This window comes from Asparagus officinalis, chromosome 8, assembly GCF_001876935.1.
Source record: "Asparagus officinalis chromosome 8, Aspof.V1, whole genome shotgun sequence".
In the NCBI taxonomy this organism is placed as follows: Eukaryota; Viridiplantae; Streptophyta; class Magnoliopsida; order Asparagales; family Asparagaceae; genus Asparagus; species Asparagus officinalis.
The window spans coordinates 74,032,064-74,045,640 of NC_033801.1; the positions used below are offsets into that span (position 1 = coordinate 74,032,064).

A 13,577-nucleotide genomic window follows, 5' to 3' on the forward strand; every position below is an offset into this window, starting at 1 on the left:
AATATTAAAAAAATCAATCGATTTTGAATTCGAATTCGGCTATGTTCACTTTGGTTAGGTCATTTCCTACCTCTAGGTACGGGGTAATGAATTTTTCAGAGCTCGGCCCCGCTCATAATGTCACGCATACCGTTTTCATGCACGTTGTTCCCAAATGATCTGCATTAATTTTGTCATCTTAGAGATAAAACTTTCCCAAGTGAATCGTGAGTCAATCACATCATACAATTTTAAAAGTAATTTAAACGATACATAAAAAGAAAGTATAACCGAGAAATTTTGAAACATTGGGTATCAAATGATCAAATTTAAACATCAAGGTACCAAAGTGAAAAACTGGGTGAAGCTCTAGGTAGAAAGTGCAAATAAACTTTTATTTTTAGAACTTCCCAATGTTTCACGGTGAACGTAATCTAATTCCTTAAGTGGTGACCAGACCGTAGCTCCACCCTGGTTTAGTTACCCTACTGGAGGTGAGCGTATCCCTTCGTCTCTCACGCTCGATCGCCGCGATGCTCGCTCCGATGGCTCGCCTCGCGTCCAAGCGGCTCTCCGAGATCCGCCAAATCTTCCGACCACCTCTTCAGGTCTCTTATCTTTCATCTCCTTTGCATAAAACCCCTTGAGTCATCTCAAATCTTACTTTTACCCCTGTAATCCTCTTTAATTTCTTAATTTTGTTTCAGGCCTCGAGCTTTGCAGGTTCGAGATCTTTATCCACTGCTCTCAACTACGTAAGATCTCTACTTTCTGATGGGTTTTGATTCTGAGCTGGCGAAGTTTTGTAATTTTCTTAATTTTTTGGGGGTTTTGTTGCAGCACATTGATTCGCCGGATAATAATCCTGATACGCCATGGGAATTCAGCGAGGCCAATAAAGAGAGGGTACTGCCGTTCAAAATCTTATTTTTTATGATTTTTTAAAAAATTATTTAGTTTATAATTTTGTAGTTTAGTTGGTAATTTACTTTTTTATTTGTTTAATCCTGCTTTTATTTGATCTAAAATAATAGAAAGTAATACTAGCTATCAGCACAATTCCTAACAGTATGTCAATCCATATGTTTCGAGTGTGTGAGATGTATAAGAATTGCATTGGATAATATACACTTTGATAACTTTTCCTGCATTACATGTCTATTGGAGATTCCAAGCTGCCATTGTTTATACTGTTAACTGGAGAAATAAAACTGTCTATGTTTTCGTTTGCTGATTGTAGGCGAAGGAGATATTATCCCATTACCCTTCCAACTACAAGCAGTCTGCTGTAATTCCTTTATTAGATCTTGCCCAACAACAACATGGAGGATGGCTGCCTGTATCGGCAATGAATGCGGTATGTCAAGGGAAGACTTATTAAGGATTTTAAAACTTACAATGTTTGTGAATTAAGCATTTCATTTTGTGCTGCCTTTCCATTGATCTTATTATATTGCCATATTATGTGAATTACCCAAAAAGAAAACAGTGGTCTGATATACATTAGTGGTCATTTTTCTTTATTCAAAGTGCATCAATTTGCTCTTTGATGAACGGGCAGGTGTGAGGACATATTATGAGTTCTTCAACACTGCTTGACAAAACGGTTGTTTTTTAAACTCTGCACTAGAAACGGTAATAGTCTCTATGCTTGTTTGGACATGCCAATGTACTTCTTCAAATTATAAGAAAAATTCTTTGATTATTCTCCATTGTGGATTGGACTTCTCTGTGGAGCATGTTTGGCATATGGTCAAACTAGACTATAATCAACAAGAGTGTATTATAATCCACTTCTGGATGTTTAGCAAGTGGATTATTTTCAATTACAATCCACTGAAAAGTAACTAGGGTACTAAGGTTATTTTTTGGTTGATTATAATACATGAGGTTTGAACAAGTAAAAGACAATTATACCTCTTATGATTCCACAAAATCCCGAATCTCATTTTATAACTCACCACCAACCCATGTTTGTTTTTGTCATTTGATAGATTACAAGGCACCAATTTGCGAAACACTCTACTATTGAAAATTGATTATAATCCACCAAATTTACTGAACACTCTGAATTATAATCCACTTGTGTTAAGTTCCCTAAACATGCTCTTAGTTCAAGCCTTCAAGGTTAAGTTAGATAATATCTGTGTCTGTATATTAATGTACGCATAGGGATAACCAAGTTTTGCGATGTTCCTTATGTAAAAGGCCGTAGCAATCACATGGGAATTTACCGTCTCTTTTTATTCATAAAAGTTCATCACTGAGCAATGATGTAGTTTGAATTTGGGCCATGCTGGTGGCATGTCTTTTTGGGTGGAAAGTTCAGATCTATCTGCTTGAGAATGTGTTTGTCCGTATGTGTTTATATATGTAGATGCCATATGTTTGGTTGTGTATGCCCATGTTCGGATGTTTCTGTGTTTGCACATCTACAAAACAATATGTAATAAAGATTGATATATTTGGTTATATTTGTGCATTTGTGTGTGTAGGAGTGAGCTGGTGGGTGTAGTCATACACATTCATGCTGACTTTGTTTGTACTTTTATTTCAAATAACTCTAGGAGTGGAAAAAATAATGAATCAAGGGCTTTTTTCTGTGATAGTCTAGTTACAGTTCTGCTTGCTGTGGGTTCAATATGAAACTGGTCTGAGACAAATATGAAAGATTGTGTACTTTTAACATGATTATGGATGCACGAAATGGTTGCATCATGTTTGATGGGGGATAACATCCAAAATTAAATTGATCGACAACTTCTTTTTAAATGTGGCATTATATTGTTAAAATCAACATAGTTGAGAATGAGGCCTGCAGACATAGTGGATCTTAAATGGATTTTAGTTTTTATTATCTTTATCATGTTAGCCTTTTGTCAGCAAAATGGGGTCAATTGATCAAACACAAGGTTTCACAAAAAGACTGACCTAATTACTAGAGAAGTTTTTAGTTGATCACCTGTCAATTTGTTCTTTGCCGAGGCAGCATAAGGTATGGACTTGTGATAAATCCTTTAATGCTAGTTGGTGGACAGGGGGAGCCAAATGTTATGGTCATGCACCACAATCTCATGCAAGTAGTAGCAGCCTAATGAGGAAGAAAAATTAATGTATGATTATTGATTCCGCTAGCTTTAAACAAGTTGAGCTCAATGCCACTTTCATGTTATCTGACATGCTAATCACATAGTTAATATATTACTTTTCATATCAGGGATATGTGGCAGACTTCTGGGCACCGTGCTAAGCAGACACCTGTCTAGTATTTCAAACCTATCTGATTATATGAACCTTAGCAAAGAGTAGATATGTTTTTACAAACTGTCAAACTGGCTTGTCATGTTGGCTTGTTATATTTCTTGTCACGTTCTGGAGTTCAGTTGGCTTATGAGCTTATTGGTCTAGTTGTGAAACCTTTATCTATTGCTTGGACGCCTAAAAGTGTAGTTTGTAGCCTTGTATTTTTTTTTCTGTGCATGCATGAGGCAGTAATTCTGTTGTTTAACTGTATATTCAATACCTTTCACTAAGTTTGCTTTAGAAGTAGCACTCCCATCTCTGTGTGTCTGTGCATGTCGCGCCTGCGTGCATCCCCCTCCGTTCCCCCTCTGTGCGCTCACATGCATATGTATGTGTAACATTTTGTCAGATATAAAGTATAGATTCAAAATTTTTAATTCACTTGTCTTCTTTAAAAGTAGCATACCCAGAATTCTCCTTTTGTGCATGTATATTTTCTTTTATGTTTGAAAAAGCAGAGTAAGACCTTTTCCTTTTATTAGTTTTGCTTTGGACTTCATTTAATTGACTCAACGGACAATATCAAATTGGATTTTGGTGCAAATCACATTTGAAAAAAAAATTTCCTAAGTGAGAATTTTGGTGAAGAGAAATTCTTATTCAATCAAGGAAATATAGCCTAATATTTATGCTAGGATGGCCGGCATTCTAGTCCATTTTTCTAGGAAAAATAAGAGGACAATCCCACAAAATTAGGAATCTCAACAAACTAAGAAAGCAACTAATTAGGAATCACTCAACAACTGATCTTATTTATTAGGAAACAAAATAATAAATCCTAATTTACCAGATTATAGAAAATATACAAACTAATCGGCTCCTTTCTACACTCCCCCTCAAGATGGGTTGTATATGTTATACTATCTCAGCTTGGAGTTGAATTCATTGAAACTGATTCTTGGAAGGGCTTTGGTGAGAACGTCAGCAAGCTGCAATCCAGTAGGGATGTAGCTCAGTTGAACTATTTCATTGTTGACCTTTTTTGAAATGAAATGCCTGTCAATTTCCACATGCTTGGTCCTGTCGTGGTGTACTAGATTTTTAGCAATGCTGATGGCGGATTGACTGTCACTGAGCATTTTTATCTGGTCCTTAAAATCAACTTTCAATTCCCATAGTAATCTTTGAATCCACATTCCTTCACAAATGCCCAAAGTAAGAGCATAATATTTTGACTCTACACTACTTCTTGACACCACTGACTGCCTTTTGCTTCTCCATGTAACAAGATTGCCCCAAACAAAGGAGCAGTAACCACTTGTGGATCTTCTTTCAGCTAGTTCTCCAGCCCAGCTTGCGTTTGTATACCTCTATCTCACGGCTTTCATTCTTTTGGAAGAGTAAACCGTGGCCTGGTGTCATCTTCAGGTATCTAAGAATCCGATTCACAACCTCTAAATGTTCCTCATTTGGATCATTCATGTGTTGGCTAACCACACTCACTGAGAATGCAATTCTGGTCTCGTGTGTGAGAGATAGATCAACTTGCCCACTAGTCTTTAATACTGCCCTTTATCCACTTGTACACTCATTTTTTCTTAACTTTAGGTTGGGGTCCATAGGCGTCTCTGCATGTTTACACCTAAGCATGCCAGTCTCAGTTAGCAAATCTAAGATGTACTTTCTTTGGGATATAACAATCCCTGCCTTAGACCGAGCAACCTTCATGCCTAGGAAGTATCTGAAGCACCAAGATCTTTAATTTCAAACTCAATAGCAAGTAATCTTTTTAGTTTGATAATTGCCTCTGAGTCATCTCCAGTTAGAATGATGTCGTCAACGTAGACAATGAGAATAGCAATCCTGCCTTTTGATGAGAATTTCACAAATAAAGTATGATCTGCCTGGCATTGATTGTATCCGTTTGTGACTACTGTTTTGGCAAACCAGTCAAACCAGGCATGAGGTGATTGGTTTAGCCCATACAATGACTTCTTCAGCTTGCACACCTGACGGCTGTTTGAAGAGTTTTCTAGGCCTGGAGGTATTTCCATGTAAACATCTTCTTCGAGATCCCCGTTCAAAAAGGTATTTTGATGTCTAGTTGGTGCAAAATCCAGTCTTTATTTATTGCTAGTGACAACAGTACTCGAATCGTGCTTAACTTGGCAATGGGTGCAAAGGTTTCCTGATAATTGATTTCGTATGACCGAGTAAAGCCATTGCTACCAGCCTAGCTTTATACTTAACTGTAAATATTCACTTGCAACCCACAATCTTCTTCCCTTGAGGTAACTCTGTAAGAGTCCAGGTTCCATTGCTTTCTAGAGCCCTGATTTCTTCCTCGACAACCTTCTTCCATGCTGGATTTTTCAAAGCTTCTTGAATGGAATTGGGAATCTGCATACTATCAAGAGCTGAGATAAATGCTTTATATGATGGCAACAATTTCCCATATGCCACATATCTCTCAATAGGATGGTCTGTACATGTTCGGACACCCTTTCTTTGAGTAATAGGCAAAGCAAAATATCAACAAAAGGAACAAGAGGCTCACGAGTTGAAGAATCGATACCAGTGTGAAACTCTGAAGTAGGAGGCTCCGGTTCAGTTTCTTGACAATCTTTGATTTGAGTGATGTTCTCTAGGTTCTCAGTAGGTCGTCTCCTCCTAGAATAGACATGAAGTTCCTGATAATTTGCACCAAGTTGAGGTTGGGTGGACTCATGGAACCGAGACTCGGATGGTGTGACATTTGGACCTGATGTAGAACTGAGACTCGGATTTGAGGACTCGGAAGAGGGTAAGGAGGCTGGACTAACACTTTGGGGTAAAATATATACGGATTGAGTGTCTTGAAGGATGTCCCAAAGCTGAAATTCCCTCGAGTTTCCCCCCTGAATTGCTGGTTTGGAAAAATAAGATTGGTGTTAAAAAAATGTGACAGCCATGGAATTGTACACCTTCCTAGTAACATGCGAGTAACACTAGTACCTTTTTTGATGTGAAGAATATCCTAGGAAAATGCATTTCACTGATTTAGGATCAAGTTTGGTTCGATGTTGTTGGTGGATGTGAACAAATGATGAACAACCAAAGACTCTGAGTGGAAGATCAGAAGAAAAAGAATTTGCATGAGGGAAGGCATGTAGGAGGACTTGACGAGGTCTTTGAAATTGTAGCACTCGACTCGGCAGGTGGTAGTAAGAATGGCTTCCCCCAGAAGTGTTTAGGCACATGATTAGTAAACATGAGTGATCTAGCTACCTCAAGTAAGTGTCTGTTTTTTCTTTTGGCTATCCCATTTTGCTGAGGGGTGTCAACACAAGAACTCACATGAATAATTCTTTGTTTCATGAAATAGGAACCCAAAACTGATGTAAAGTACTTCCTGCCATTATCGGTCTTAAGAACCTGAATTTTGCTTTTGTACTGGGTGTGAATCATGGAATAAAAGGACTTGGAAGATTTCCCCAGTTTTAGATTTTTCTTTCATAAGAAATGTCCAGGTGGTTCTAGTATGATCGTTTATGAAAGATATGAACCAACGAGCCCCATTAATATTTTTCACTTGTGAGGGTCCCAAATGTCACTGTGAATTATAGAGAATGGATGTGAAGGCTTATATTGAATGCTAGGATAAACATGCCGAGTGTGCTTTGCAAGTTGACATATTTCACAATGGAAAAACTTGGAATTTTTATTGATGAACAAATGAGGAAACAACTTTTCAAGGTACACAAAATTTGGATGACCAAGGCGAAAGTGTCATAACACGACTTGACTCTCATTTGAAACAGAAACAGAATTAGAGACAGAATTAGAAATAGACTCAGAAACACAACTTGAATGAACTTGTCCATGTAGAGGAGAGTTCCCTTTGAGCAAGTAGAGACCACTACACATTTCAGCACTGCCAACTACCTTCCCCGAATCTGCTGCCTGAAATTCACAAAGATTTGGATAGAATTTAGTCACACAGTTCAAGTCACGGGTGAGTTTACTAATGAAAATCAGATTGCAATCTAAATTTGGAACATAAAGGACAGATGAGAGAAGGAGGTCCTTTGTCAATTTGATTGATCTGATTCTTGCCACTTTTGAGAGTGATCCATCTGCTATTCGTACTGTAGAGGGACTTGAATATCGATTGAACTTGTGGAAGACATTAATATCTCCGGTCATGTGATCCGAAGCTCCAGAATCAACTATCCATGGTCTTAATTTTTGCTTTCCGCAATATGAGCAAAAGAAAATGTACCTTGATGTATTAGTATTAGCATGCTAGTATGCTATTCGGTAGTGGGTGATATCTATTCGAGTAGTTTTTGCAGTATCTCAATTTGCTCCCTGGTGAACATATTGGTTTCGGTGCTAGTGCTGGTGTTGTCAGAAGTGGCGGCAACACTTGCGCGGCTGTCTTGGTCCTGGCGCGCTTGGTTAGGCCTCCAATCAGCAGACTTTTCGTGTAATTTCCAGCAAGTTTCTTTGATGTGATCAGGTTTCTTGCAATGGTCGCACCACATGGCCTTCCTTTTCATTGCTTGTTATCCTGAGATGAGTTGTGTACACAAAGCTGAGCCTTCAGCAACTGGGGAGCTCATATTTCCTGTCATCATCAGTTTTTTTCTGCTTTCTTCTCTTCTGACTTCAGCAAATGCCTCTCGGATGGAAGGCTGAGGCCAGCTTCCCATGATTCTACCCCTTACTTCATCCAGATCCTTGTTGAGACTAAGGAGAAATTTGAATGTTCTCTTTTAATTAACAATCTTTCTGTATAAAGCTGTATCATCTAGATATTTCCAGGGGTATATTTCAAACATATCAAGGTGCTGCCAGTACCGGGTTATTGTGTTGAAATATTGAGTGATAGTCATCTCCCCTTGTCGCAGAACATGAAGTCGAGTTTTAATTTCAAAAAGTTCAGAGGTGTTTTCGGAGCTGGAGTAGGTTTCTTTTGCCGCATCCCAGATTTCCTTGGCTATTTTGTAGAGAAGAAAATTTTCTCCAACATCCCGTGGTCATGGAATTTATTAGCCATGACATGACCATGTGATTTTCAGTCTTCCACGTGCGATACTTAGGATCTGTTTTCGTCGGAGCAGGAACCTCATTGGTGAGATAATCATCCTTACCTCTACTAGAAATATACATAAGGACGGATTGTGACCACTGAAGGAAATTGTGGCCATTGAGTTTGTGACTGGTGATAGGAAGAGGTGAATTTTCGATGATATTGGCTGAGGAATTTTCAAAGTTACTAGCTGAGGAATTTTGGTCGTGTGTGGAATTGACTTCCGAGGAGGTGGTTTGTGTATTCATGACGTATTTTGTCATAGTGAGAGATTAGCAATGGAGTGGATTAGGGTTCAGAGTCTAGCTCTGATACCATTAGAATTTTGGTGAAGAGAAATTCTTATTCAATCAAGGAAATGCAGCCTAATATTCATGACGTATTTTGTCATAGTGAGAGATTAGCAATGGAGTGGATTAGGGTTCAGAGTCTAGCTCTGATACCATGAGAATTTTGGTGAAGAGAAATTCTTATTCAATCAAGGAAATACAGCCTAATATTTATGCTAGGATGGCCGGCATTCTAGTCCACTTTTCTAGGAAAAATAAGAGGACAATCCCACAAAATTAGGAATCTCAACAAACTAGGAAAGCAACTAATTAGGAATCAGTCAATAACTGATCCTATTTATTAGGAAACAAAATAATAAATCCTAATCTATCAGATTACAGAAAATATACAAACTAATCGGCTCCTTTCTACACTAACATTTAGGAGTTCGCATATACGCTCTCTCAATTCACTGTTGGATTGTGGCAAACCAAGTTTTCTAGTGTTACTGGATTGCTGACCACTTCTGCATGTAACAATTTTGTTAGAGCTCAGGTGGATCATGGACTGACCGTTTTCTCCTTGAGTTTGAAATAAGTTGTCCAAATTCAGCTGAACTGTTGGAAATGTTAGATGTTATTTTGATTTAAATACTTCCAAAACAAATTTTCATAGTTGGTAGCTGGCATCTGTCCACATGAAAAATAAAATTTTGAGAGAGTTTGGAGATAAATTTTCAGTTTGTATTAGACAGAAAGCATATTGTGTGGACCAGCATATCAGCTCTCGTACTGTCAGGATCACAGGCTTCCGCTGAGGAGTCTGTATGAGGTTACAGCTCATTGGTAAGTAACAATGAGAAATCATGTGTAGGAATGACAAATGCTTTTGATCAGCTACCAACTCAGGTTTCATTGGAAAATGGAGAAAAATAAGAAATGACACCTTTGCTTTGAATTCTCATGCAGTTATCATTTGACCTTATTTCGGTTCAATCCACTAATACGAAGTTGTTGGTTGGATATATGGAAGAGTAATTTATAAAAGCAGAAATGGATATAGCATGAAGATCCAATGAAAATAGCATTCAGGAACATACCAGAAATGAGTTGGACATATACTTCTGATCCTTTTGCATGCGGGCATTTTGATATCTATCTTATTCTTGAATCTCTAGTCAACATACTTGAGTTTGTTGTTATTGCCTTCAGATCTTGGAAACAAACTATAGTTGGCTTATGATTATTTGAATAGTGGGACCAATATCTAATCTCATGATTATTTGAATGTGATAGTAGCATCTTCCTGGATGAAAAAAAGCAAGCAGCTTAAATTCTATCATTACTTTTGTTCTCTTTTCTTTTTTGGTTTCTCCATACACTTTCTGCTCCAATGCAATATGTTTGCTGGCATATCTTTCCAAATTATTATTTATTTGAACATCAAGTGAATCAACATTCGGAGAACAAGATTTCTCAATTATTCTTTCTTGTATTTCTTTCTTTTTTATTGTGTCTTTCTCTAGCTATATACATTTCTTCCTCCTCCATCATTTAATATAAAATCTTTCACCCTTATGATCCCACTGTCATAACTCATACGAAAGCAGAGTGGGTTTTTGTGATTGAAATATTTTAGGGATGAGCTAGTCCAGCCAGACCATGAAATTTTTGTACTTGGGTTAATAAGTTGTGACTATGGTACTGCAGTTGTTGGGTTAACTTCATGTCTCATGCCTGCAATTTTTGTTAAAGGCTATACAGTTTGCAGTCTCAATCTAATTACCACGCATTTAGTAATTTTATTTAGCTCCTCTGTTAGGCAACTGTTTCAATGTTCGGAGGATATATTGGCCTGTACTGAAATTTGCTACGTAGGTTTTATAAGTTATTGTGATTACGGCACTGGTACTCTTGACTTAACATCTTGTCTCATGCTTTGTACAATTTAATTAAATTCTATACAATTTGCAGTCTCAATCAAATTATTTATATACTTCATCAGTTTGGGTGTTGTTTCCAATGTTTGCATGAATTCTTGACTGTACAGTTTTTTGATGATTCAGGTAGCTAAAGTCATAGAAGTTGCTCCTATTCGTGTATATGAAGTTGCCACATTTTATTCAATGTTCAATCGTACAAAGGTGAGTACTGATTACCTTTAACACACTTTCATTTCCGTCAATATTGCTTCATAAAACTCGTAGAATTGCTTTTACACGATATTTGCATGAATGTGGATCTCATCACGCCATCATAACATAAGCATGGGGCTGGAAAGTGCAACTATAAAATTATAGAAAACTTGACCAGATTATATGTTCAAGCTGAAGTCAGACACTTGTACTTCATGCTAATACTTGGGCCTTTTAGACGATGAGGTGAAAGATACTTTGAAATTAGTAGGTTATCTGGCAATGGGGAGCCTACCTTGTGGATAGTAATGTCCGAAACCTTGAAGCTAAAAGACCTCAGTTCAAACTTCTTGTGGACTAGGAATTTAATTGAAGATTCTTGCAGACTGGTCTAGCCAATAATACAATGCAGAATATTTCTTGAGGTATAACATGCCATAAATAAGTCCAACTCCCTCATTCATTTGATGTATGTTTCAATAATTTATTGTTTTCAAAGGTTGGTAAATATCACTTACTGGTCTGCGGAACAACACCTTGTATGATACGCGGCTCACGTGAAATAGAGGAAGCACTACTAAAACACCTTGGAGTGAAGCGCAACGGTAAGATTTTTCATTAGATGGACCCTTTTCTGTCCCTCCTAACCTTGCTGTCTTTATCTCAAAAATCTAGTCATTCTGTAGCCTTTTGATTTCCCTTCTAATGCTATTTTTATATTCTTTTAATCTGCAGAAGTAACAAAGGATGGCATGTTTTCTGTTGGGGAAATGGAATGCATGGTAAGTTCGATGTAGCTTTTCAACTTTATTTATTTCTTTATTAATTGAGAGTTGAGACAAATAACTGCAGTAGATGTACAATGTCTTCTACTATTGGTAATAGTTATAATGAAGTTGTTTCTGCTGCTGATAATTATACCAAAGCTGTTCTAAACAAACTGCACTGTGAACCTATTGGAGGGTCATCTCACTGAGGGATATAGATCTGATTCAACGTTTGGAGAACCTTACATTTTGAAAATGCGAAGCAGTACCTCGCATACAACATTTTAGTTTCATATGACTTGTTCAGTTAACGCATTCTTGTTGAAGTATTTGTAATGTTTCCTTTTCAGGGTTGCTGTGTAAATGCTCCTATGATAACTGTGGCTGACTATTCCAAAGGTTCAGAAGGTTACACATATAATTACTATGTGAGTTCTTCGTCCTGTTAGAGTTTTGAAGTACCTAGCGAATGCCTTTACTTATTTAAAACATGGAGTCTTCAAAGTCTTACTGGTTCTTCTTTTTGGATTGTCATTATTTTAGAGTCTTACTGAATGTTTTAGTAACCGCTAGGCGCTTCTAGGCGTTCGTCAGGTGCCTGAGTAGACGCATAAGTGGCATGTAGGCAGTATTTTTAGCACCAAGGGGGAAGGATATTTTTTCAAAGATTCAAAATCTTATCCTCACTGTTTTATCTGAGATGATCTTGAAATCTGATCCAATCCATTTTAACCTTTTTAATCTGGACCTGTTTTCTTCACCCTTTTTTATGCTTAAGCAAGCAATAAACACCTTTCTGCCATGGTAAGTCCACATAAGCAACCTATGCATGCCAAGGCGCTTACCAGAATTAAGTGGGTGGGCTCTGTTATGCCTTGACAGATGCCCAGAGCCTTTTTAAAACAATGGTCTTATTATCCACATATTGATGTACAAGCTTCTTACTTGAGATAATGCTCTACCATGTTCCACAATTTTTTACTGACAAAACTTAGGGTTCAATTATTAGCTGTCAAAATGTAGAGGAAACTGGAGCTAAGACATCCTAGCACGACAAACAAACAAGCTTGGCTTTGTAATCCCTTTGCTCGTTACTTCTCTTATCTGGTTAATTCTTGGCCAGTTCTCCTCAGCACCAATTTCCAAATCTGATAACAGAAATTTGCCTGTTCCATTAGCTCCTTCATCTGATAAAAGATTTCTCGACTTATTTTAAAAATGATGTTTAGTGGAATGTTCCTCCAATTTCTATCCTGGATTATTTGTGAAAAAGCTGCTTGCTGATAGCCTGCCACTGAGTTAGCTCCTATGGTCTAAAGACAAATGCATGATACAACGTATCAACTCAATTTTTGATTAGGAAACCTTCTGACATAACAAGTCTTAATATGGACCCGAACTGGCCAACTGTTTGCAATGCCTTGCTTTTCCAACTGCAATTTGTTTATTGAATACGATAAATAGAAACTGGTTGTTTGTGGGTTTATATCTTTCATCTTCATGAGCACTTTGGACCACATATCATCTCTCGAACTACTATTGCTTAGGTTCTTTTAAAGTTGTTCCTTTCAAGGTAGAAAACTAAAAGATCATTGCTTAGGGACCCATCCTTTCCGAAGGAGTTTCATATTAAACCTTCTACTTACTGGTAAGTGTTTGTTTTGCATGTCAAATGATTGCATGACAAATGATATGTCATACATATCCATTGCCACTTGTGAGGCTATTAAAGATATGATGCAGTCTTTCTTCTTGTCCATCTCTATTGGTAGGATTTGTTCTAAAACTTTCTTATGAAATATGGCGGCTAGAAAATCCTATCTGTAAGTTTAGATTGATACTGTGGCTTTGTGAAGGGGTGGGGTTGGTGTAGGATTGAGTCATTCTTCGTTACTGGGTATGGGTTCCTTTTGGGTTTTCTGGATCAAGGTCTTCAAGATTCTCACTTGAGCAGTATTTTTCTCAGGGTCATGTTTAAGCTTTTGCTTGGTCCTACTCTGATCTCTTCTTGTTGATGACAATTGGGACATGTAATGATGAAAAGGATGCAATTATGTGCATACAGTGGCGGATCCAAATTTTTTTTTTTTGTGTGTGTTTTTTTTTTTTT

At 37.5% G+C, this 13,577-nt stretch overlaps 1 protein-coding gene across 1 annotated transcript in view; it reads left to right on the forward strand.

Annotated features, from left to right (window-relative positions):
• LOC109820541 (NADH dehydrogenase [ubiquinone] flavoprotein 2, mitochondrial) overlaps positions 440 to 13,577 on the forward strand; it is a 14,888-nt gene continuing 1,750 nt past the window's right edge. The window contains exons 1-8 of the mRNA XM_020386700.1: positions 440 to 587; positions 687 to 734; positions 820 to 885; positions 1,220 to 1,336; positions 10,632 to 10,709; positions 11,200 to 11,305; positions 11,436 to 11,482; positions 11,818 to 11,895. Coding sequence (XP_020242289.1) covers positions 513 to 587; positions 687 to 734; positions 820 to 885; positions 1,220 to 1,336; positions 10,632 to 10,709; positions 11,200 to 11,305; positions 11,436 to 11,482; positions 11,818 to 11,895 — 615 coding nt within the window. The 5' untranslated portion in view covers positions 440 to 512. The remainder of the gene's footprint in view (positions 588 to 686; positions 735 to 819; positions 886 to 1,219; positions 1,337 to 10,631; positions 10,710 to 11,199; positions 11,306 to 11,435; positions 11,483 to 11,817; positions 11,896 to 13,577) is intronic.